This window comes from Paroedura picta, chromosome 13 (assembly GCF_049243985.1).
Source record: "Paroedura picta isolate Pp20150507F chromosome 13, Ppicta_v3.0, whole genome shotgun sequence".
Classification (NCBI taxonomy): domain Eukaryota; kingdom Metazoa; phylum Chordata; class Lepidosauria; order Squamata; family Gekkonidae; genus Paroedura; species Paroedura picta.
In genome coordinates this window covers 21,332,551-21,358,267 of record NC_135381.1, presented here as the reverse complement: position 1 = coordinate 21,358,267, position 25,717 = coordinate 21,332,551, and the positions used below count along the sequence as shown (strand labels likewise).

Here is a 25,717-nt window from a genome sequence, read left to right as displayed (position 1 = left end):
GCAAACCGTGATTTGCAAACCATGGTAGCAAACTCTGGTTTTGGGCATAGTGGTCATATTCTGATGTAATGCTTATCTAAGGTTCAGTGTTATGTGTGCACGGAGCAGCAGTTAGAAAGAATGGTTCTTTGTAATTAAAAGAAGAATTCAAAAAGAAAATTTAAAACTACCGTGCCTGTGCTCTTAATTTGCATGCCTGTCTATCGAATTGGCCACCATCCTTTGAAACTGGTCTTCACCAATCTAAAGCTTCAGGAGGTCGGCCAATTAAAAAATTCACAGCTCTACCTATATTGAATTTCTTTGTCTTTAATCCCTCTTCTTCCTCCCCAGAATTCTTCAAAGAACTTCTTGAGAATGCAGAGAAATCCTTGAATGACATGTTTGTAAGGACTTATGGCCTCCTGTACATGCAGAACTCAGAAATGTTTAAGGACCTCTTTGTGGAGCTGAAGAAGTATTACACGGATGGGAATGTCAACTTGGAGGAAATGCTTAATGACTTCTGGGCCCGCCTCCTGGAGCGCATGTTCCGCCTTGTCAACCCCCAGTACCATTTCTCTGATGAGTACCTGGAATGTGTCAGCAAGTACACAGAGCAGCTGAAGCCATTTGGGGATGTTCCACGGAAGCTAAAACTGCAGGTGACCCGAGCGTTTGTGGCAGCTCGCACCTTTGCCCAAGGCCTGGCTGCAGCAAGAGATGTTATTGCCAGAGTATCAACGGTGAGTTCAAATGTCATTGTTCTACTTCCTCTCAAGAACTTGGCATGTATGATCTTGGGTAGTGAAGCGATGTTGCCGATGAAGAAGCCATATATTTTGCATGACTAGTTTGGGACAGGCTTTTGGTTCAATGTTACAAATGCTGAATGCATATCAGTGTGGATTTACTAGATTTGCCAGGAAGGTCCTACGGAATCAAAGGCATAAGTGGCCCAGAATTCCCAGTGGAGTTAACTTTACAGGAAAGTAGACAGTGAACTAGGTGATCCATTTGGGGGGAACTAGGTGATCCATTTTTAGCAGGCAATAACTTGGCCTTGCAGACAACAACAGGGACTGCAGTTGCCAGCAGTAGGCCTCAGGCTTCAGAAGGGCAGATTGTGCTAGCCAAGGGGTGTCTCCGGCCATGTGCATTCCTTTTGAACACTCACTTGTGAGGGGGGAGAGCTTTCCCTTCAGCCTTACTGCCTGGAGATGAGCTGTACTTTCAGGAGATCCTCAGACCTCACCTGGAGGCTGGCCTCCCTAAACCTCAGTGGTGTACCATGCTACAGAGTCACCCCTCCAAAGCAGTCATTTGTGCTTGGGGAGCTGATCTTTATAGTCTGGAAATCAGCAGCAATTCCAGGAGATCTCCAGGCCTCACCTACAGGTTGGCTGTCCCTGGTCTGCAAATATTCCTTGAGGTTTGGAAGTGAGGCCTCAAAAGTGTATAATGCCTCCACATCCACCTAAACAGCCATATAGCACCCTGTGACCAATTTCAGGTCAAGAAAACATTGCAAAGAGGTGTGCATAAACCTGACTAGGGTCAAGACTGCTGTGCACAGAGAGACCTTCTCTGCTAGCTTCCAAATGAGGCACTAAACCCACACCAAACTATGAGCTAGTGCCTGTTGCATTACAGAATGCAACGGGCTTTACTACTACTATGCAATAAAATGTGAGAAGGTTCCGGTATTGAATACTTTGTTTCACCTCTGCTTATGTCATAGCATATGTCATCCAAAAAGATGTGAACTATGGAAGATACAAACAGAGCCATTATAACATCTAGAAGAACAACTCCCCGTGCATTTAATATATTCCAAATGCTTACCAGCACAGACAAAAATTGTAGCTTTCAAGCAGTATAGTAACCCGCATTGCATGGATTCAGTCTGTTTCATTATGTGGACACACAAACCACCATAGTAAAATACATCTTTACAATACAGCATCTATAAAATACACCATAGTCAAATACATCTCATAGGAATTTCTTCAATAGTTAAGACCCTTCTCACTCTACTTTGTCTTGTGCTATTTTCGCTCTTTGTTCCCATTTTGGAAGTAACTATGGCACAGCACTACAATTGCACTGATGTGGATGCTAACTGTAGGAATTTGAGATCAGCCTCAGAAGGTGAAGCCCAAGGCTTGATTTGTATACAGCCAAAGTCACCTAAAGTTATTATACTTTTAGAGGCAAAATAAGGGCTTGCTTCAGCCTTGCACAACTGATATTCTTTTCTTATCCTCTGATTTCTTGTATTTCAGATTTCCTAGTGTCAGAATCTCCCTTTTCAGCCAGGGTGCCATGAATGTTGGAGGTTTCCAATTGTTCATTCAATTTATTACCCTATTCCACTTTTTTAATTCTGCCTTTCCTTCAAGGAGTGCGGGACAGCATATATGGTTGGGCAGACTGCAAGTGTGTCCAGCCTAAGACTTGCCCATTGAGCTTGTTAGCAGGAGTGAGAATCTGTCCAGCACTCTGAACTCTTCATTTGGAGAAAGGACTGTGGCTCAGTGATCAACCATTTACTTTGCTTCAGTGCAACCTCAGGTAGCTAGTCTTGGGAAAGGCCTTTGTCTGCCTGAACGGCCTGGCCACCAGGGAGGAGGCCACTCCCAGCAACCAGAGGGTCTCACGCCAGGGGTATTCAGTTCACAGTTCAATGTCAAAGACCAGAGTCCAGTAATGCAACCCAAATGCAAGGTCAGATGGCAGGCCAGGGTCAAAGCGCGTATTTCAAAGGCAGGGTCTGAAAGCAGTCCAAAAGTCAGGGAACAAGAATCCAGAAATCAGTTTCAAGCAAGCCAGACAGCTGGTGGAGCCATCAGCAAGGCTAGAGAAATATTGATCCTGCACTGGCCCTAGCCTCACTGCCGTTTTATAGAGGGCATTTCACCTGCAGGTGAAGCTGTTCCCATGTCAGGCTAATCTCTGCAAGCTGAATCATCTCCTTAACTCATGAGGAGCAGTGGGGTCAGATTGTACAATGATTTATTTGTTCCCCTTCAGCAGAGGAAAGGCCACTAGCTGCCAAACACCCACTCCTGCACCTGGTTCAAGCATCATCCCTGTCCTTCACCTTCCTTGATCCTTGAGGCCTTTGGAAGACTGGTGGGTCTGGCAGCAGGTAGATCCATGCTGGAACCTCCTGGATCAGAGGGCAGCACTGGGGCTAACTTGGGTTCCATTTGGGAAGGTCCTGAAACACCACAGGCACACAGGGTGCGTCTGCAAAGGCAGGTCTTGGAGACAGGTTTTTCTACTCCTCCTCAGATGAAGACTCGCCTTCTACCTAAAACCAGGGTGGTCTATGATACTGACTTTCCATAGAACCACTATCAGTAGCAGAATATTGAGCTAGTTTTGGTCTTCAGCTTTGTATATTCTCTACCCTGGCTCTTCGTTCTGCTTCTCTTCTAGTTTCCTCCTTGTCAGGGATCTCTTGTTCTCATTGGTCTGGGGACCAAGAATAAGAGAAACCAACATCTCTCTCTCACATAGACATATACACATGCTTGCACGCTAGGGTAGATCCCAGCAATGCGAGGACACCACTTGTATTGTATTGCTTCTGGCCTGGCCCATAGAAGAGTTTTCTGGGTCCATTCTCTAATGCTCAGTTATTTCAAACCACATTTTATAAACTTGCTTTTATCCAGGATTGCAAAATGGGTTTGAAATTTGACAACATTAATGTCTGCCATCATAGCACTGCACCATGGTTAGTTTGAAACTGAGACACATGAATTTTTACATGGGAGAAGGCAGAATACGCCCTTCAGAAGATAAGAACTTGACATGAAAAGCATTCTTCTTTATTTCTTTAGATTTTTCTGTTTTCCTCTCTAGTGGAGACCGAAAGGGGCTTATAGCATTTTCTCTCATCCTCCATTTTATTATCACAGCAGGAAACCTTTGATGTAGTTTTGATTGAGAGGGTGACTGGCCCAGGGACACCCAGAAAGCTTTTATGCCTGACTAAGAATTCAAACTTTGGTCTCCCAGATCCATAGTCTAACACGTAAACCATTACACCAGGATATGCTTGAATATCCTTGTGGAAAATCTTCAGCCAGACTACTTTATAGGGGAAAGACAACTCAGTGGTTTACATCCTTCATTCTCTGAAAAGACTGAACAAAACTACTCTTTCCTCTGGCATATCCTATGTGGTATTTGCTGTAGATCCAGATCTCTCCAGAATTGTTCTGCGAACGTCACTCTCTTGATCCAGTGTTTTTTTCCCGCCTTGGGGGCAGAAAGCATTTCTCTTGATTAGGTTATTTGATTCCTTTCTTAAGCATGTTTACATGTTGGCCGTGGTCTGTTTTCCATACCTTGATTTCAGCAGTCCGTTTTGAATCCCTATTTCCATTGTCTTGCTGGGAACGCTTGGGAATGATTTGTAGCATGATGTGTGGAGAGGGATTAAAGGCCCTTGTTCTTGCAGGCAAGATTGGGCTGTAATTGAACACAAATTGTGTAATGTAGGAAGTGATTGTTTGGATGATCCTCTTAAGATGATTGCATATTTTTAAAAAATACTTTGGCGGGAGCAGGCTGGTATAAACAGATTCAGCTGGCTTTGTAGACTGAGAATTCAGCTGCTATTAAGGGCAGTGGGGGAAGATTTGTTTACCACAGACCTGGTTCAGAGCCAGCCTACATGTCACTGCTAGGGATGCGTGAGCCAGGGGTCTTGCTGTTTTAAAAAATGTAAATAGCCGAAGAGGATCCTCAATCAAGGGTGAGGAAAAGGGGGTCATCCCTGTGATTTTGCCTATTTCAAAGTCTTAGAATCATAGAATTGGATGGAGCCATGCAGGTCATCTAGTCCAATCCCCTGTCCAATGCAGGATGCTTTTTGGGCTGCCACCCCTTGACTCCCAGATCACATCCCTAGGGTCTCCCCACCCCCCACCAGTGAACACATCCCTTTCCTGGTGTTAGGTCTACTGCAAATTCAAAACACACTATATTGCCTACACTTCTTTTTTGGTTGTTGTACAGTGGACACATTTTAGTCTGGGAAAAATACATACTGTCTTTGTGAAAGTCATTTGTAAAAGCCATTTGGGGTCCTCATTCAGGAGAAAGACAGCTGGGGAAAAAGGAGAGAGACAGACAGACAGACAGACAGACAGACAAGGAGCAAAGGAGAAGACTTTTCCAGCCTCCTAAAGACAGAGAGTTTCGGGGAACACTTGCCTACCCTGGATTAAGAAACATTCAAATCCGGTTTGTAAAGGATCAGATTGAGTGTAGAAAACACTTGCATACTAAGAATCCAGGTGTTATAAACCTCTTGAAAAAGCAAGTTGTGAATTTGGTTACATTTATATGTTGCTTTGGAAAGGTGTTCAGAGGCCCTTTCTTCACCAGGGAATCACCAGGCTAAGTTCTCCTTAGTGCTAGCATGACCCATGCAGGGCTGTAGCTTGGCCTTAATGTTTTCAGGAAGGACCAAACTGTCTCTAGGCAACTTTTGCTGGGGAAGGATGCTGTCACCACCACTGAGGTAATTTAGTCCCCAAACATCTTGACTAGGGAAGATTCAGCTTAAAGAAGTTGTTGGCCATACTTTCTTTAAATTTTACTTTCCCCTCCTTTAAACAACTTTACTGTATTCACAGATATATATATATATATATATATATATATATATATATATATATATATATATATATATATATATATATATATATATATATATATTTTTTTTTTTTTTATATATATATATATTTTAAAAATCCAAAAGTTTAAACTGAAAATAAGCTAACATTCTTTAACTGGATATTTTCTTGTCAGAAATTTGAGTCCTGCTTGGCATGAGTGGGAAGGTGAATTCTTACAACAAGCAAAAAGTATGGCATGTATGCAGAAGGTCCCCAGTTCAATCCATGAGACGTCCAGATCAAGGATCTCAAGACAAAGGGTGTTGGGAAGGACCTTTCTTTCCCCAAGACCCTAGAACAGCCTTTTTCAACCTTTGACCTTGGAGTAACCCCTGAAATATTCTGAGAGGGAAGAAATGGGAGGAACCAGTGGGGGAAGTGCAGCAGGTTCAACTCTTTCCGCCCATTCCTTTTCCATTGTGTGTAAATTCAATAAGGCAGCCACAGAAATCCCAAAGGACCCATCATTGGCCGCTTGGGGGGGGGGCAAGTCAACCTGCCCAAATGAGAAAAGCAGCCTGGTGAAAAGAGTATTTTAATTAAAAATATTTTAAAACAATTACATCTCTCCCTTTTGGAGTAACCCCTTTGGGGCTTAAACCTGGGGAGTAAACCGGGGGTTGCACATAATCCTGGTTGGGATTGGCCCGAGAGAGCTCCTGCAAGTCACAGTAATCAGCTAGATTGAATAGTAGTCTGATTTGGCATTAGGCAATGTTATTTGTTCATAAAATATTAAACATGGACTAATGCAAACCGTGATTTGCAAACCATGGTAGCAAACTCTGGTTTTGTGCATAGTGGACATATTCTGATGTAACGCTTATATAAGGTTCAGTGTTATGTGTGCACTGAGCAGCTGTTAGAAAATTCAGAGATCCAGGATAGAGCCTGGGAAGGACAGAGTTTGAGGAGGGGAAGGAGCTCAGCAGGAATATCACTCCCATCCAGCCTACCTTCTGATGCTGTCATTTTCTTCAGTTGGCCCTAAGAGTAAGACAACTGCCCCCCTGTTGCCCCCAAAATTCCTCACTGCCCCCTTACTGCCTCAGAATTCTTCATTGCCCTCCTGGATCCTTCCACACACCCCCGGGGGGACGTATGGCCCACTTTGGGAACCCCTATCCTAAAGCATCCATGACAAGGATTAGTCCAGCTGCTGCTTGAAGATTGCCAGTGATGGGGAGCTCCCTATCTCCTTCCATTCTGAATCCCACCCTCCGATATCTAGCCAGTACCATTCTACACATAGTTTAAACCCATTATTGTGGGTACTGTCTTCTGCTGTCAACAGAAACTGTTTCCTGCTCTCCTCCAAGTGACAATTTTTCAAATACTTCAAGAGAGCAATCATGTCCCCTCTCAAACGCTGTTCCTCATTGGACTTGGTCCCCAGGTCATCCTCATTACTCTCTTCTGCACCTTCTTAATTTTGTCCACATCCTTTTTGAAGTGCGACTTCCAGAACTACACACAGTACTCCAGGTGTGATCTGACCAATGTGGTATACAGCAGGAGTATGATTTTGGTGTTGATTCATCCTAAAACTGCATTCACCCTTTTTACCAACACATCACACTGTCTGCTCAGTCCACAAGCATCCCAAGATCTCATTTGCACACATTGTATTTCCCATCTAGTATATATGCTTCTCATTTTTGTGACCCAGATATCTTCATAGATCCTCCTCCCCTCTCCTGCTGTTATTAATACCATCAGAAAAGAAATGCTTATATTTTTTTTCTTTGGGGAAATTACCTAAAACAGGTGATTGGCATCATTTTAAAAAGAGCTTGGAGGAAATGATACTGTGTTGGGCTGAAATTCCATTTGCAGATCTCCTATCATCATGACCAGTTTGGCCCACATTGTGTGAAATGAATTTGTTCTGGGTTCTTCTACTGAAAGTCATTTTTTAGCTTCTCTAGGTGATATTGCTCACATAACTTTAAAATAAAATGCTTTCTGGACTCTTAAGATGGTGGCATTCTCATGTACTTCTTGTTACGTGGAATTCTACAGAGTGGTGGGGCGACAGCTGAAAAAGCCCTGGTCAATGTACTTGCCAGTCTCATTTCAATAAATATGTACACCGAACCAAGTAAAAAAATACTTTCTAATTTACTAAATGGTTTAAATCGTCAATCTGATAAGGAAAAACTGACTTTTTTGTTCTCAGAAACTAATTTTGTTACCAATAGAATGTCATTGTTTGCCCTGGCAGCTAAGAAATTAAGCACTCTAAAAAAGAGAGCTAATATCTAGAATCTCTAATTTGTCTTATATAATCTGAATATTTTAATTGATTAGTAGGCTATTCCAATTTGTATAGTTTATTTTGTATTATATTTTCATAATTTGAATTCGTTTTGTAATGGCTTATAAGGTAAAGGTAAAGGTATCCCTTGTGCAAGCACCAGGTCATGTCTGACCCTTGGGGTGACGCCCTCTAGCGTTTTCATGGCAGACTCAATACGGGGTGGTTTGCCATTCCCTTCCCCAGTCATTACCATTTACTCCCCAGCAAGCTGGGTACTCATTTTACCAACCTCGGAAGGATGGAAGGCTGAGTCAACCTTGAGCTGGCTGCTGGGATTGAACTCCCAGCCTCATGGGCAGAGCTTCAGACTGCACGTCTGCTGCCTTACCACTCTGCGCCACAAGAGGCTCTTGGCTTATGGCTACATGCAGATAAACTAACTGACAAGATTTTAGTGAGGTTCTAGAAGAGGGTAATGCGATTTTCAGAGAAGTAATTGGTACCTTAAATCATAACAATGTTTAACCCTGACAACAGTATCTCAGCTATTTTGTTTACTTCCTCTGGTTTAAAAAGGAAAGGAGAAAAAAAACATAGTAGATGGAAACTGTATAATAACATATTTGCCTAATATGAGAAATAGCTTTCTGACAAGAACATAACTGACTTTGTCGTCTCAATTAATACAGGCACAGAAGAAAGGGCATCAAATCCTAGTCTTAGATCGTGGAGAGGCCTGTATGGTTAAGACAGAATGGATGGACCAGTCCATGAATAGTCATTGAGATTAATGAAGAAGGGATGGAACACTGACATCCCTGTTCCAAGCCCAGCATGCACATCTCTAACACCACACTAGTTTGCTTAAGGCCAGAAGATATGAGATTTTAATTGCCTGCAGAACTTCCTAGGTTACTTGTCAGCTTCTTAGCTGTGCTAAGCCTCCCCAGCTGTTGGAAGCAGGGGTGGAAATTATAGAGAAATTTTATTACTTTAAAATGTTAAGTGGAGCTAGTTGTCTTGACTGTGGTTTCTGATATAGCAAACTTTTGACTTGAGAACTGGTTTGAGAGAAGATGAGAACTGCTGGGGAAGTATTCTTAGGCCCTTGTGATGGCTGCCCTTACATTTAGTTAGATTAATTAAAAACACAAGCCAGTATGTGTCTCAACAAATTAAATCTTAGTGAATTATAGGTAATCGGCATACATAAGTGAAATGTATTCAGCTTGCTGTTCTCATTCCTTTTCCTCCCCCTTTTGACAGTCGGTGTGACTTTTTTTTAGCAGTCTTTCTTTCCTTTTTGGAATTTCTTGATTTTGAGAACTATTTCCTATATATTCTGTCCCCCTCCCTTATTTCCTCTCAGAAAATTGCACAAGGTAGGGTGGGGATTCAAGCTATTATTGAACCCTTGACAGACATTAAAATCAACGGGTTTAAATTGCTGCCAAACGTGAACATTTCCTGCCCGAACCTCGAGGGCATTTTTTTTTTAAGGGAGGGGGTATGTAAGCCAGATCCCAAAGTGACTCAGGGAGGAGTGCAACTTGATACTTTGCAATTCAGAAATTTCTGTTTAATGAAGAACATATGGCACAAATGATGTGTCATTCAAAATTAGGCTTGAGCCGAAAAGATTTTGTTCCACATTCCATGTACATTTCTGGCAGCATTGAAACACATTTCCCCTCTCCCTTTCATCATTTTTTTTGGGGGGTGTGTGTGATTGCTTTGAAAGGGGTCAAAAGTAGTGGCCTGTCCAAGGAGCATTTTCCTAACCCAGTGATGTCATCATATTGGCAGTCCTGAGTGGCTACATAGAGTTGTGACATCATCTGGTGCAATGGCTGGAAAAAGTAACAGGAAGAGAATATTGGTGCCAAAGCAGCAACAGTTAAGTAAAATGTTAATTTGGTAACTAGACTAATTCAGAACCAAAAATGTACCAGATTAACATTAATCAATGGCACTTGATGATAAAAAGGTAAACATTTTACACTTGAGGAGGGTTGAGAACTATCCACCAATATAGCTTCCAGTAAAAAAAATAAAAATGGGAGAATATTTGGCACAGCCATGTTTTAAATAGCTTTGTCTCATTCAGCCTTTCCTCTTCCTGTCTTTATTTCCTTACTACTCTTGTGGCGCAGAGTGGTAAGGCAGCCGTCTGAAAGCTTTGCCCATAAGGCTGGGAGTTCAATCCCAGCAGCCGGCTCAAGGTTGACTCAGCCTTCCATCCTTCCGAGGTCGGTAAAATGAGTACCCAGCTTGCTGGGGGGTAAACGGTAATGACTGGGGAAGGCACTGGCAAACCACCCCGTATTGAGTCTGCCATGAAAACGCTAGAGGGCGTCACCCCAAGGGTCAGACATGACTCTGTGCTTGCACAGGGGATACCTTTACCATTAATCTTTAATTAATTAATTAATTAATATTACTCATGGAAAGCCAATACACCCTCATAAGTGCGACTGAGATGAACCCTAAGGTAGGGGATGTTGCTGGGTATTCGGGGCGAAAACAACCTAAAATGTCTGTGTGTCTTGCTTCTCAAAAGCACAGAATGTCTTACGGAGTCTTCAATTTCTGTATTTTCCTTTAAAAAAGAAAACATGCTTGTATGCTGAAGGCTATACAGAGGATAAGGGCTCGTGTGTGTCAATGAGGCTGAGAGCAGTACCTAGCAGTGTCACTCAAGGTGGAATAGTCACAGCTCAGACACTAGACCTCTTTCAGGGATCAGCGGCCACATCAGAAGAGGACAGACAAGTCCAATGGGGGTGTGGGTGGAGGAATCCTTAAAGGATAGCTACTGTGCAGCAGGTGGAAGGTGACACTGGTAGACAATCTATCATAGAGAATGGTAGTGACATTTCAACTAACCCTAGCTACTATTATGCAGAAGAAGTCAATGATAAATGACATCTCATCACCTCTTACCTTGAAAACTCTGTGATGAAACAATCCAAAACAAAACAAAATATAGTGCTGGCAGACATTCCAGGTCAGATAGCACTCATTTAGCTTCTGCGGAAGAGCAAGGGACAAGTATGAGTAGTGGTATTCTTAGTGATGCATTTGGATTAAAGCCAAGATGTTCAGTTGTTGATGTGAATGGAAAGTCCAAAGCTGTTGGACACATATGATCGGATTATGAAATGTGAGAAGAATGAATCAAGTTAAACTTGAATTCGTAAAATGAGAAATTGAACATTTAGCATTGTAATCCTGGGAGCGAGTAAACTCAAGTGGACTATATTAGGGCATATTCAGTGAGAAAATTGCAGTATTTTATTTAGAAAATGACAAATATGGCAGAAACAAATTTTCTCTGTGGTGCAACGTAATACAAGCAGCCAGGGGCTATGGTGCAATGTCTGACCAAATAATATCAATCACACTTCATGGAAGGCTGATCAACATAACCATCGTTAAGGTTTCTACCTCAACTAGAGGTGCTGAAGAGGAAGAAAATGAAAGCTTTTGTGCAAATGTTCAGGAAGACGCTGCTCTCACACCTAAACAACATTTTTGATTTAAAGTACTGCATTTATAGAGCCACCTCTCTCAGCACAGCTGTATCATAGTACAGTTATAACAACAGTTTATAAACAGTATACAATAAGCCAGTCAATTAAATTACTTGAAAATTATTGCGAAACCTTTCCCACTCCGAAGACTGATCCAGCTAAGTAGCTTATGTCCAGTTCCCTTTGGATACCCTTCGAGGGCAGTAAGTGACCTGATTACTCTAAACCAGGGGTAGTCAAACTGCGGCCCTCCAGATGTCCATGGACTACAATTCCCAGGAGCTCCCTGCCGGCGTTCGCTGGCAGGGGGCTCCTGGGAATTGTAGTCCATGGACATCTGGAGGGCCGCAGTTTGACTACCCCTGCTCTAAACAATTGTGGTGGGCATGAGCTTGGAGTCACAATAGCATCCTATGAGATGTTCTTGTCACCTTGTCACGAGTCTTCCTCCAAACTTGCTCTAAGGATTTTAGTTCCTGCTTTTTCTTGTGCAGTTCCGTAGTATACCAGGAGGCTGACTGAAGGTGGGGGTGTAGAGGACATTGCAGAGCAATCTCATCAGTGGTGGCTGACGGGTGGTCATTCTAGTTGTCAACCAGGTCACCCAGTGACTTGCCAAGTATAATTAAGTTGCAGGAGAGGGACTCATAAAATTCTGTAAAGACGACAATTTGTTCCTTGCATACACATGTTCCAGGCAGCCAAACAGACAGCTGTGTGTATGGACATCTCTGGATGGCCAATACAGAAATCAGAAAGATTGCATAATCAGAAGCTGAAGATGGAAACTCTCTGCTAAAAACAAGGCCAGGAGCTGATTGTTGTATAGATCATGAATTGTTAATATTGAAAATTAAATGAAGCTGAAGAAAAACATGAGAACATTCATAGTGCCAAAATACAATCTAAACTACTTTCCCAAAGAGTCTGAAGACCAAGTAAAGAATAAATTTGCATTACAAAGTTCAAGTGAAAGTGAACTAGAAGAACTATGGGTTGAAATCAGAGATATTATTAAAGAAGAATGTATGAAGATTATTCCTCTAACCAAAAGTAATGAAAAGTCTTGATGAGTGACTGGGGAAACACTTCAGATTACTAAAGATAAATGAGAAGCAAAAGTAGAAGTTGAAAGGAGTAGAATCAGAAGTCTCAATGCAGAAATCTAGCAACTTGCACATAGAGACAGAGAACTATTACAAGAATGACTATTGTAAAGAAATAAAAGATAACAAAAAGAAAGTTCAGGCTATTCCCCCCCCCCCCAACACACACAAAATCCAAGAAATCAGGAAGAAATTTAAAGTACAGTTTGGCATGCTGAAAGATCAACATAGAAATGCATTAACTGAACAAGACAAAAATAATTTTAAAAGGGAACAATACATTATAGCACAAAAGAGATGAAAGGATGACAGATTTCTTCCAGGAAGCATCTTTTGAAGAAGAACCTACAATTTAAGAAAGTGAAGTGAAAGCTGCACTCAAAGCAGTTGGGAGAAAGAAATCCCTAAAAACAGATAGGATATCAATAGGGATATTTCAAGCCGCAGAAACAGATTTTAACAAAAATATGCTAACAAATATTGGGGGGGGGGTAATGTCCCACAGACTGGAAATATGCAATCTGCATTATAATTCCCCTAAAAAGGAGGTCTCAAAGGTTGCAGCTACTATTGGACCATTAATTTCTCATGTGAGTAAAGTGATGCTAAAAATCTCACAGCAAGGACTGTCACCATGTATGGAATGAGAAAAGCCAGATGTTCACGCTGGATTTAGAAAAGAAAGAAACACTATGTAAATTTACATTGGCTATTGGAATATACAAGAGAATTTCAGAAGAAAACCGGCTTGTGTTTTATAAGTTTCTTAGTGTGAGTCATGAAAGCTATGGCTGGTTTTAAAAGAAAAGAATGTGCCATAGAATTGTTTCGATGCACAACCTATATTCCGTTAAGACAGAAGATGATTGTTTCCAGCAGGAGGAAGGGTCAGACAAGGTGTGTATTTTATCTCCCTTTCTGTTCAATCTATCTGCAGTACATATAAGGAAAACTGGTTTATATTTAGATGAAAGTAGAATGACAATTGGTGGAAGGAACATTAACAGTTTGAAATATGCATATGGCACCATGTGGCAAAAAAACAGTGATGACTTGAAACTACTGGTGAAGGTTAAAGTAGAAAGGGCCAAAGCAAGATTACAGTTCAACATCCAGAATACAAAAGTAATGACTACTGAGGAATTGCATAAGTTTGAAGATGGACATTGAAATCATTACAGATAATTTCCAACCCAAAGGGGCAATGTAACCAAGAAGTCAGAAAAGGTTCAGACTGGAAAGGCCAATTGTAGAGGAGCTTCAAAATATAAGTGTAAGGATGTGTTGCTGGTGATTAAGATAAAGATAATTCATGCCATAGTATTCCTCGTTAATTAGTATGGTGTGAAAGCTGGACAACAAAGCTGACAGGAAGAAAGTTGATTCACTTGAAATGTGACGGAAAAGTTTTACAAATACCAGACGCCACCAAAAAGACAAATCAAGCCTGAACTTTCCCTAGAAGCTAAAATGACTAAACTGAGGCTATTGTACTTTGGTCACAATCCACAAGGCTCATTGGAAAAGAAAGTAACACTAGGAAAAGTGGAAAGCAACAGGAAAAGAGGAAGACCTAACGTGAAATGGATTGACTCAATCAAGGAAGCCATGACCCTATGTTTGACTATGTATTCTGTATCAACACGTGCAGCATATATTCAGTGATATATTTGTTGTTTTAAATGTGAGTAATTTTGCCTGATACTCAGGATCCAAAAATGCTGCTAGCTCTGTTATGACTCAGTGAGTCTTCCTGATGAGAGTGTATTGTCTATGGTTTGCTATGTGACTTACATTTTTCTGGAAATTATGCTTGTGTGAATGCATGAAAAACCTAGAAACTTTGACTATATACATAGAGATCCTTGTCTATTTGAGGATTAATTCAGGCTATGTGTGATTCTCTTCTCATACTTCCTTGTTTTGCTCTTCTCAAAGGTTAACCCAACACCCCAGGGGGCACAAGCGTTGCTGAAGATGATGTATTGTCCCTACTGCCATGGCTTCGTTGCTGTGAAGCCATGCTATAACTACTGCTTCAATGTCATGAGAGGCTGCCTGGCCAACCAAGGAGAACTGGACACAGAGTGGAACAATTTTATAGGTGAGTGAGTGTGGGAGTCTGCCTAGAGCCCACTCATTGCATGTGGCTAAGAGGGAAAAAGAAGATGGACATCACAGAGATCTCTGTCTTGGTTTTGTTCTGCCTGTTGCAATAAAATTGAGTTTATCATTTAGGGATGTGTATGTGTATAATTGCCAAAGCACAGCATAGCTGGAGGGATAAGATTTCCAAAAGGGAAAACAGTTGCAAACCTAGGATTATGGTTGCATCTCTCTCTTTAATGAAGGGTTGAACATTTACAGCTGCCTCATAACAGAGTCAGATTGTTCATCCACCTATTTTCTGCTCTGATTGGCATCAGATTTCTAGCAGACCAAGATTGTCACCTGAGATCCATAGGGGATGCTGGGGCTTGAAGCAGGGACCTTCTACATCCGAAGTAGGAATTGAACTGGGAATCTTCAGGGGGAAAGCAAGTGCTATACCACTAAACCAGGGCATCTCCCTTTAGCAGGTTTGCTTGTAATTCACATTTTTAGAGTTCAACCCTCTTTGCTTTCCCACAAAGAATCATGGGAATTATAGTTCTGCGAGAGGACTGAAGGCCTATAATGTACATTTATCTGAAGGGACTAAAGGCTTCTTTACATACAAGTTTGCCAAACAACACAACTCATAGTTCCTGAGGGGAACAGTCAGTTAAACCTGTCCTTTAGAGCTCCTGTTTTCTTGGCTAGACACAAAGCCAACATTGTCAATAGTCAGGAAAAAGCAGTCCTTTTCAGGGAGCAGGTTCTGGAGCCCTAATTACAAAACATTATACTGTTACTTGTTGAGGTTATTTGAATCTTTCTACTATCATGCAGAGTGGCAGTAGGAATTTCTTCAACAGGAATCAAATGGCTGAACTCTTCCTGGGGAAGAAGCCAAGAGAGATTGTGTAGCTCCCTCAGGGAAATTTGTTCTACGGAGCTTTGAAAATGACTGTGTATGTGTTATGCTTCAACCTTATTGCTTTCACGGAATGACCATTTTCAGGTTTTTTGGGGGAAGTCTCTGAACAGTATACCAGCTAGCCACTCATGTCTTCATCTCTGGTGTGTAGGATTCACATCTTGGTGAACAGATCATAATGTTTTTCTTATGACCTGGTGTACTTTCTTTGTCTCTCTCTCAAGCCGTCCATGTAACATGTTACTGACATTTCATGTGTGAATTGGCAAGCTTATGACCTTCTTGTGCTCTGGCTACTATTATGCAAGTTGCCAGGGGATCAGATCAAACAGGAAAATCTTCTAATTGCAGGAGGCAGTGCAAGCCCACACAATGTCTCAAGAGGGAAAATGAGAAGAGTAACCAGGAACATCCACATGGGGGAAAGGCACCAAGGAGGTGTAACTCTCCTGAGCTTGTGATGAGGGGGAGCAGCTGACTCTGCACATATAAGAGCTTTGTTCCTAAAAGTGGCAAGATCCCCACACTGACTCTGAACTTTAGGGCAGGCTATCTCAACGAGGGTTTCGTGAAACCCAGGATTTCTTGATGGCCTTGGAAGGCTTCCTGAATGGTTGGGGGTTAATTAATTTTAAATACCTTTTTTAATTTGTTAAACATTTATCAATGATATGACCATATATGATAATGTCAACCACCACCACCCCTCCCAAAATGGCAAATGATAGTCCTGGAGGGGGTGGGAAAAAGGAGGGGCCCCAATTGGGTATGTACACAGCTATGCTTCCCAACCATATTCTGCATGATCATGCCTTTTCTGGGGTTTCTTGAAGCCTGAAGAATGTTTCAAGGGTTTCTCAATGGTAAAAATGTTGAGAAAGGATGCTTTAGGGTGTTGCAACCTCCTTTTAGGAGAGAAGGGGTTGAAGGTCAATGAACAGCCAGCATGGATGGAAGGGCAGGGTTTGCATTACCCTCTGCATTTTGGGTCATGGTAAACATTCTGTGCTAAGAATTACATTCTGTTCAGTCATGTCCGACCCTCGGCAATTCTATAGGAAAGTCTTCGCCATGCACCCCTGTCATATAAACACTGCAAAATTAAGCATGCTTGGTTCTGCCAATGCTTGGTTCTGCCAATGTGGTTAACATAATGGGGAAAGGCCAGTCACTTAGTGGCAGAGCACATGCTCTGAATGCAGGAAGACCCATCTTTAATCCATACCATCTCCAGATAAAGTATCCCAGGTAGCAAGTCTGGGAGATTCTCTGCCTGAGATTCTGGAAAATCACTGCCCGTCAGGGCTGACAGATGTACCTTTGGGTACATCGGAGCTGGGATAAGGCAGCTTTGCAAGCTCCATACATTCACAGAACATCTGCTGCAACAGTTAATATTTTTTACTAAATATCAGATGAAAAGGAACTTGCCCAGTCTTCATGGGAGCCCATTCCATAGCCAAGAATGCTCAGTTTGGGACCACTTTCTCAATAGACTTCCTTAAACAAGACAAGGAGAAGATCTTGATGATTGGAGGAGGGTTGTGTGTGGAATATACAATTCCCTCCTATAAACACACAGGTAGTAGCACAAGCAGTTGTAACCTGAGGCCGGGAGCATTTTCTCTTCCCTCACCCATCTGCCTCCTCAGTTTAGTAAACCTTCCAGAGCAGCAGTGTTGCCATATACTTTAAGGTGACCAGATTTTAACATTTGTAAAGCGGGACACCACTGACCATTGATTAAAAATTTGGTCTATGTTGTTGTTGTTAGGTGCGAAGTCGTGTCCGACCCACCCATATTGCCCCATGGACAATATCCTCCAATATGGTCTCTAGGGAGCAACAAAAAGTTTCATAGAATGCATAGAACGCAAAAATAGTATAGTAATATATATATTTTTTAATTTCAACATAAGTACAATTTGCCAGGTGCCCCCAGATGTCCCTCCAAAAGTGGGACAATCTGGTCACCTTAATATACTTGGATCAGCCTGTTAAATGTCAAGAGCTGTGGCCAAGGAGGATCGACGGTTTCTCATGATTTGCAACAAGGATGTGCTCTTCTTCCCTGTCCCTCTTTGGTCTTCATTTTTGTTAAGCAAAAAATCTGGAATGAATGAATTGCAAATTGGGTTTTGTTATTTGGGCTGTCGAGTATGAGTTCTTCTCTACGCTCCTGTACTGGTGTCTGCCGCCATTGAAGAGGTTTCAACTAAGTTTATTCTCTGAAGCAAACAGTGGATTGGCTTATCTTCAATACTCCGCTCTGGAAGCCTCTCTCTCTCCCTCTCCCTCCCTCCCTTCAGTCAGGCTTGCATTCCTTGGCTGTTGGTGCGATGCCATGGTATTGCAAGCAACAAAAGTCCCAATTCACACAGCATTCCCAGGAGCTTGTGAATGGCTCAGCCAGCTCAGTGGCTGCAGGGAGATACCAGATAAAATATGTCTGGTCCCAGTATTTTGTGAAAACATATTATCAATAGGAAGCTTTTCCTGTTCTCCAGAACAATGACTATATTCCCCCCTTACAAAACAAAATACAAGAAAAGTTTCCTTGTTAAGTGAGGCAGGATTTTTAAAAATGTAAGTTGCTTCTTGACTACATTCGGCATGGCCTTTTATAAAACTCCCCAAACCCTCCCTGGAGCACCAAGGCCGTTCTGAATGTCCATCTAAGTCACGCTCCACTTCTTTGCAAATTCTTCCATTTTGCTGGCACATCAAAGCATTCTCCTCCTCCTCTTCCCCAATTCATTGAGGCATATTCACAGTCACAATCATTACTCAGAAGACTGAAAGCTGAGCCAGCCGCGCCACCGTCTCAGACTGCATCGTGCTAGACTTGTTCTTTGACATGCTCCGCATTGAACAGGGGTCTCTTTGCAGCCATTCTTGAGCTGGCACACAGTGTACATTTGCACTCAGGTTGCTTCCTCTAGCTTCCAATAGGGTTTGTAGCTTGCTAGGCCATCTCAAAAGAGTGGCTTGCTCTCATGCAATGCCTGTTTTTTATAGGGCCTAAGGCATCTTTTCCTTGCCAGTCATTTGGGAGAGTGGGCGGGCAGCCTTCTAATTACCAGCCTGACACAAAGGCCCAGAGGACTTGCTTAACACTTTAAAAGGCCGGAGGGTAATTTCTGGATGTTGCCAGTCCTGAACCTTCCAGGACAGGATACAAATTTGTCCACAGACAGTAAGAGATTAAAGGAGGTGTTTGTGCATTAGGCTAGGTATTTTTTTTAAGAAACCAAAAAACAAGAAAAATAGTAAGATAGGATGGATAAATATGTACAAGCATGTGGTCTTATTTATTTTAGATAATTGGTTCTGATTGTAAAATTTCAGGGAAGGGTGCAGTTTGAAGAGTCTGGAATCTTTCCCCCAGGCTTAGAATTCAGGAAGGGAAGGAAATGTAGAATAACAGAAACAGGACAGGACACCCACAGAGGTGGGTAGAAGTGTCAGTGGTAAGGCGGAATGCTATATCAGAAGCAGCAGCCCAGCATTTTCCTTCTGAAATCACAGGATATCTCTCTATTGCAGGGGTAGTCAAACTGCGGCCCTCCAGATGTTCATGGACTACAATTCCCATGAGCCCCCTGCCAGCATTCGCTGGCAGGGGGCTCATGGGAATTGTAGTCCATGGACATCTGGAGGGCCGCAGTTTGACTACCCCTGCTCTACTGGTTCCTTCCAAGGGTCTGCCGTGTGGAAGAGCACAGCACAGTTGGCAGAGAAAGCAGGTGCTGAAGTTCATCCGTGATGTCAATAGCCTACTTCTACCAACACCTGTTTGTATGACTGCAAAATACCTAGCTCAGTGGTAGTCAACCTGTGGTCCTCCAGATGCCCATGGACTACAATTCCCATGAGCCTCTGCTAGCATTTGCTGTCAGGGGCTCATGGGAATTGTAGTCCATAGAAATCTGGAGGACCACAGGTTGACTACCCCTGGCCTAGCTCACTGGCTATAGCTTTGGTAGGACTGTAGCAAAAGAAAAGCAGAGACTGGAAAGGACAGGCGATATGGAGACTTTCCCATGACCATTGAGATGGGTTTTTCTGTGCTGCATTGAAGAGGGTAAGCAGCAGACCCAACCCACATGGCATGATGAGCTGGAGAAAAACATTGTTTGATAGCTCACAAGATGTTTCTTTCAGTATGAGCTATGTGAAATATAATGGGCTTAGCTCCTTTCCATGGAAAATGGAGTCAGGAGAATGGACAACCAGTTGATTTATCTGAACCTTTTGTCACCACTCCTTGCCAGACAGCAGAAGAGGTTGGATAGAAAGATGGGGTAAATGGGGTGGAAGAAGGCCACACTTGTCTTCTTCTCCCCAAAGACTCTTGGGAAAAAATCTAGGCAAGGAAGTGACTATGTAACAACATCAGAGAATGCATGGCCATCCTTGGGGAGCTGGGTATTGAAAGGCATGTTGATGGACTCCTTCCGTCTGGAGATGTTTTGAATAGAGCAGCAGTTCTCAACCTTGGGTCACTTGGCCCCTTCCCCGGGGTTGCCGTGTTGCCTGCTGTCGCCACAGGTAGCAGTAGGTTGTGGCAGCAGTGGGTGGAGGTGGCAGAGCCATGGCAATGGCTGCCTCCATGCCCCCTTTATTGTTGTGCACATGCACGCGCCATCCACATGCGTTGCCGCTGCTGTACCACCCACCACTGAAGTTGGGATCGCAGCGAAGAAAAGGTTGAGGACTGCTGGAATAAAGGCTTCAGTGAGCAGAGGTTCCAAAATTGCAAAGAGGACTTTGTTAATGCTTGAATTGAAAGAATTGTTAATGCTTGTTTGAACATGTGCTGTTTACTTCACTGGAGTTTGAGCACTAAAATATCTTCCTCTCATTTTCTGTATAGACTCCATGCTGATGGTGGCTGAGAGGCTGGAGGGTCCCTTCAACATAGAGTCAGTCATGGACCCAATTGATGTGAAGATCTCTGATGCTATCATGAACATGCAAGAGAACAGCATGCAGGTGTCTCAGAAGGTACAGCAAGGGAGTGATGCACAAAGAATTGAAGACAACACAGGTTGTCAGTGCCACTGCATGAATATCCGCAGCTAGAAAATGTTTCCTCGGCACTTGCTTGCCTGGGCACCCAACCAATGATGCTAATACCTTTAAATGCAAAACACACTAGGAATGCTGGGAATTAGGCTGCTTTCTGTAGGCCAAGGCCTGTAACTGGTCACTTGTGGGCAGTAAGAAAGAGAACTGGCAAGTTGTAACACTGTTATCATATTTTGTTAGATGTTTGGGGGGAATTTGATGAGAGTCACACACATTAGACACTCCAGGACTTGGCCTGGATCTGGTCTCTGCCATGGAGACACTAGAGTTCCTGCAATTTATTGCTGGTCCCACCCATCAGGCTGGACATACTCTCAATTTGATCTTTGGTGCAGGTGTAGAGGTAGATTTGGACAAGTTGCTAGGCTCAGTGAGGGCGACCACATGCCCGTTAGATCCCTGCCTGTCTTGGTTACTCAAATTGGGTGACCAGCGGATAGGGGGTCCCTTGAGGGAGAACCTTTCCTTAACATCAGGAGAGTTCCCCAAGGGGCTTAAAGAGGCGGTGGTTCACCCCCTACTGAAGAAACCATCGCTGGATGGTTCTGATAACATAATTCCTCTAAAGTGTGTGAAAATGGACTGAGAAATTGATTTAAATTGTGCATTCCAAAATTTCTTTTCTAAAACTGTGGCATCCCATCAACCTAGGTTTTCCAAGGATGCGGGCAGCCCAAAATGCTCTCACAAAGTCGGGCATCTCGCTCTATCTCAGAAAGTAGCTTCAGTGCTCGTTTCAGACCCTACAACCCAGAGGAACGACCAACAACGGCAGCCGGCACAAGCTTAGATCGACTGGTGAGTGTACAAACTTATGATGAGGACAAGAAAAAAATCTGAGAATCCAGTATTGAGCACCAATAGTTACAAGTCAAAGGTGTCTTGTAAAGTTAGAAAAGTCTGGCGATGGGAATTAAATATATATCCTGAATTATTTCTTACTCAGTCTAGTATACAGAAGTTTTTGAAGAATGGCATTTTTTGCCTTTACCAGGTTTTTGCTCCACCTTGGCTTCTTACAGCTTACATCAGTTTCCCCTCTTATATGCAGTGACATCTGCCTGTTTTTTCTTTCTTGGTTTTACCTTTGTTCTTGGTTTTACTTTTTTTTTTGTTTACCTTTGTTTTTTGGACCAGTTTTACAGTAAAATTAAAAAATGGGGAAGAAAGGGAGAGCTGCAAATGCTATTGTGTGTAAGGGAAAAGGGAGATAAGAAGCCAAACTGGAGCAAAAACCAAGTGCATAACAGAACATCTATTTTAAAAAATTAAGTGTAGTCTCAATAATGCTGAAGTTCTATAAGTGTGAATGGCTCTCTCACCCAGGTTCTCTCTGTCATGACAGCCCATCTTTTGGCCATATCAGACAAAAGAAACCTAACTAAATCCACTATGCAAAATAACAGTACAGCATTTCAGTACAGCACTTTCATTGTTCAAAGCATTTTGCATAAATTCTCAGTAATTTTCACAATTTTTTTTTCAAGTAGGTCATTACACCTAGGAAGATGAGGTTCATCTTTCCAGTGAATTCATGTTTAAACTGCTTACAGTTTTTACATTTAGCCATGCCCTAGCATGGGAGTTTGGCTGCAGTATAAACCTATATGCCAACTTACAAGAATTTACAATATAAGTATGTTTCCACATCCTTATCGATCCATGGTTCTTTTATATATTTGTGAAACAGCCTGGGGGGTAGAATGTGTCCGGCTGTCCAAGTTGGAATAGGGCCCTAGCAGCTGCATTTTGCACCAGGTCAACAACAAGGATAGGCCAGCATAGAGCGAGTTACAGAAGTCAAGTCTAGAAGTGACTGTCGCATGGTTCACTGTGAACAGGCAGTCTGGGGGCAGGTAGGGTGCTAGTAGTCTTGCTTGGCGAAGATGACAAAACACTGTGTGAGCTATCCTTTATGACCTGTGCCTCCATTGTAAGGAGTGCATTCAGGAGCACTCCCAAATTCTTTGCAGTGGGTGAGATATTAAGTTGTGCCCCCACAAAGGTAGGGAGACGCACTTCGTATCCTGCCCCTTTCCTACTCTGCCACAGGATCTCCATTTTGGAGGGGTTGAGTTTCAGGCAACTCTACTCTAACCTTCCAGCACCAGCTTCCAAACATCTAGCAAATGTATCCAAGTGGGGAGTCTGGGTGTCTGTCCATGAAGAGATAGAGCTGGGTGTCATCTGCATATTGATGGCAACCCAACCTGTAACTCTGGACCAGCTGTCCTAGAGGGCACATGAAGATGTTAAACAACATCCACAAGGGAGACAGCTAAGTAACCCTTAAGAGGTCTTGATTTGGAAAACTGAACTGAATCTGCTTGGTATAATTCCATTCTGTTGTAGGGCCAGATTCCTGGCACTGTTGACTGGCTGAAATGGGTGCTAATAAACTTAAAATACAGAACTATTTCATCTCCTCGTGGTGACTTTCCTAAGTAGGCAATGCGTTGTAGAAGGAAATTTTTTTGTCTGCTGAACATACCACTAAATCACCTCTACAGTACAAGATAAAAGAAGCCAGAGAAAAGTTAGTTAAGCAAATAAAAAGATGTCTGGGTTATGATATTTTTGTTTATGTATATTTAAAAAAAAATAGGTGACAGATGTGAAGGAAAAATTGAAGCAAGCAAAGAAGTTCTGGTCCTCTCTTCCTGGCAACATCTGTAATGATGATAAGATGGCCGCTGGCAATGTCAACGAAGAGGAGTGTTGGAATGGAAGCGACAAAAGCAGGTTTGGGAGAATTCCTCTTGCACCTTCTTATTCTCTGACGTCTTTCAGCGTGTCCAGTTTCAGGCTGCCCAACATCTGGATGCCTGATGTTTTCACTGAGTCAGGGATTGCATAGTTTTTATTTTCCAGTAGACCATTACCTCTTTCTGGCCACTGGCAACAGCCAGCAGGAGGTGACTTCATGCATGGAGTCCACAAGTTGGATTCTGGGTTCTCTGCCATCCCATGGGTGGCAGGAGACATAAGTTATGCAAGAAGCTTGTTGCTAGGGATTGCTGCATGGGATATAACACAAGTAGCCTCTTTTACCTCCACAACGACACACATACAACTTGATTGCTGTTTGAATTGTGTAGGGTAATTGTAAATTCAGAGTGGAAGAAAAGTGGATCCATCTGTGGGGCAGAGTACTTTGCCAAAGCAATGGGGAAGTCGTGTACCTGAGGGTTACCTATAGCTCTGGTCAGCAATTAATTTTGGAAGAGAATTGCTGGGAGGCAGCCCACCATGGGCCCAGGGCCATGTCTCCTGGCTGGCTGGCTGGCTGGCTAGTCGTGTTGTTTTAAACTGGGAGTTTTCAAACTCTTTGAAAACTTTTGAACATTTCTCCCCATCCCAACATAAAATGCAAGAATCTGGTACAAATTCATAGTAAAGTTTATAGTTTATTTCAGTTAAACTATATAAATACAGGTTGCAATTGAGGATCTTTTTTGCACATTATGCAGAGTCTTTTAAGCCTCCCAGAGCATCTTCTCTTAGCCCACCTGGATCCACTAGCACCTAACATTCCCTGGTAGGAATCTTCAAAAGGTTCGATTTACCACAAGACCCCCCTAGTTGCTGGCCCCTGTTCAGTGACTCACTGGAGTTGGCCTTTATTGGTCAGAAAAACCCACAAAATGAATCTGCTTCTGCATAGCAAGGATCAGCAAAACTGCCTTTTATTGGATCAGACCATTGGTCTTCCAAGGTCAGTATTGTCTACTCCCACTGGCAGTGACTCTCTGAGTTCTCAGACAGAGAGTCTTTCACATCACTTACATCCTTTTTAACTGGAGGTGCTAGGGATTGAACTTGGAACTGTCGTATGCAAAGCAGATGCTCTGCCCCTGAGCCACAGACTTTCCCCACCGCACCATTGACAGGCCAAGTCAGAGAAAGCTAGATGAAGCATCGGCCATTTGCACCCTTGTTTCCAGCAGAAAACCATGTATGATTAATAGAACATGAAACAATTCTGTTCATGTAACCAGCTGTCTGTTATCAGAAACTGGAGTTAGCAGTTTTGGTTATTGAAACTGGTTGACTAATTGAAAAGCCTTGCGCCATTGAAATGCACATATGAAGAGTCCTCTAGTCCAGGGGTAGTCAACCTGTGGTCCTCCAGATGTCTATGGACTACAATTTCCATGAGCCCCTGACAGCAAATGCTGGTAGGAGCTCATGGGAATTGTAGTCCATGGACATCTGGAGGACCACAGGTTGACTACCCCTGCTCTAGTTCTAATCAGCATGGTGCTGAAGGTCTGTCTATATTATGTTTTCTGTAGGAACTAGCCACAAAGTGACTCTGAAGCAGGTCACGCCCCTGCTTTATATCATCTTCATGTCATTTTCAGAAATATATTGCCTCTGGCAGTTCTGTTTAACTACTGTGAGTGATGATAGAGTCATTTTTTATCAGATAACTGGCTTTTGTTGCAGGTACATCTTTGCAGTGACAGCAAATGGTCTAGCCAATCAGGCCAATAATCCTGAAGTGGAAGTTGACACCTTGAAGCCGAACGTGATGATTCGCCAGCAAATAGTGAATCTTCGAATCATGACCAGTAAAATGAAGAACGCTTACAATGGGAATGATGTAGACTTCATTGATATTAGTAAGTGGCCTGTTTCAAGTGATGCTTGTTAATGGAGCTGATGGAAGACCTGGGATGCTAATTGAGGAAAAGCCCCAATTCTGCAAAAGTAACTGTTTGACCAGTGGTGGAGAAGAACGACCGTGATCTCTCTTTTGCTTGCCCAACAGAAGATGCAAGCAGACTGTAGCAAGTGGTGTCTTACTAAAAGGCCCCTTTGTATTCCTCCAGAGCAGGGGTAGTCAAACTGCGGCCCTCCAGATGTCCATGAACTACAATTCCCAGCGAATGCTGGCAGGGGGCTCCTGGGAATTGTAGTCCATGGACATCTGGAGGGCCGCAGTTTGACTACCCCTGCTCCAGAGTGTTGATGGTGGAGGTAGAAATAGACAATCAAGTGAGAAATAGCAATTTATGAATGCTGGG

At 42.8% G+C, this 25,717-nt stretch overlaps 1 protein-coding gene across 2 annotated transcripts in view; it reads left to right on the top strand.

The window, feature by feature from the left end:
- The window catches only part of GPC4 (glypican 4), a 78,500-nt gene that overhangs the window by 51,201 nt on the left and 1,582 nt on the right, over positions 1-25,717 (top strand). For both annotated transcript variants that reach the window (XM_077309415.1, XM_077309416.1), the window contains exons 3-8: positions 334-725; positions 14,516-14,681; positions 20,473-20,603; positions 21,339-21,485; positions 23,293-23,429; positions 25,137-25,312. In XM_077309415.1, the coding sequence (XP_077165530.1) occupies positions 334-725; positions 14,516-14,681; positions 20,473-20,603; positions 21,339-21,485; positions 23,293-23,429; positions 25,137-25,312 (1,149 nt within the window). The remainder of the gene's footprint in view (positions 1-333; positions 726-14,515; positions 14,682-20,472; positions 20,604-21,338; positions 21,486-23,292; positions 23,430-25,136; positions 25,313-25,717) is intronic.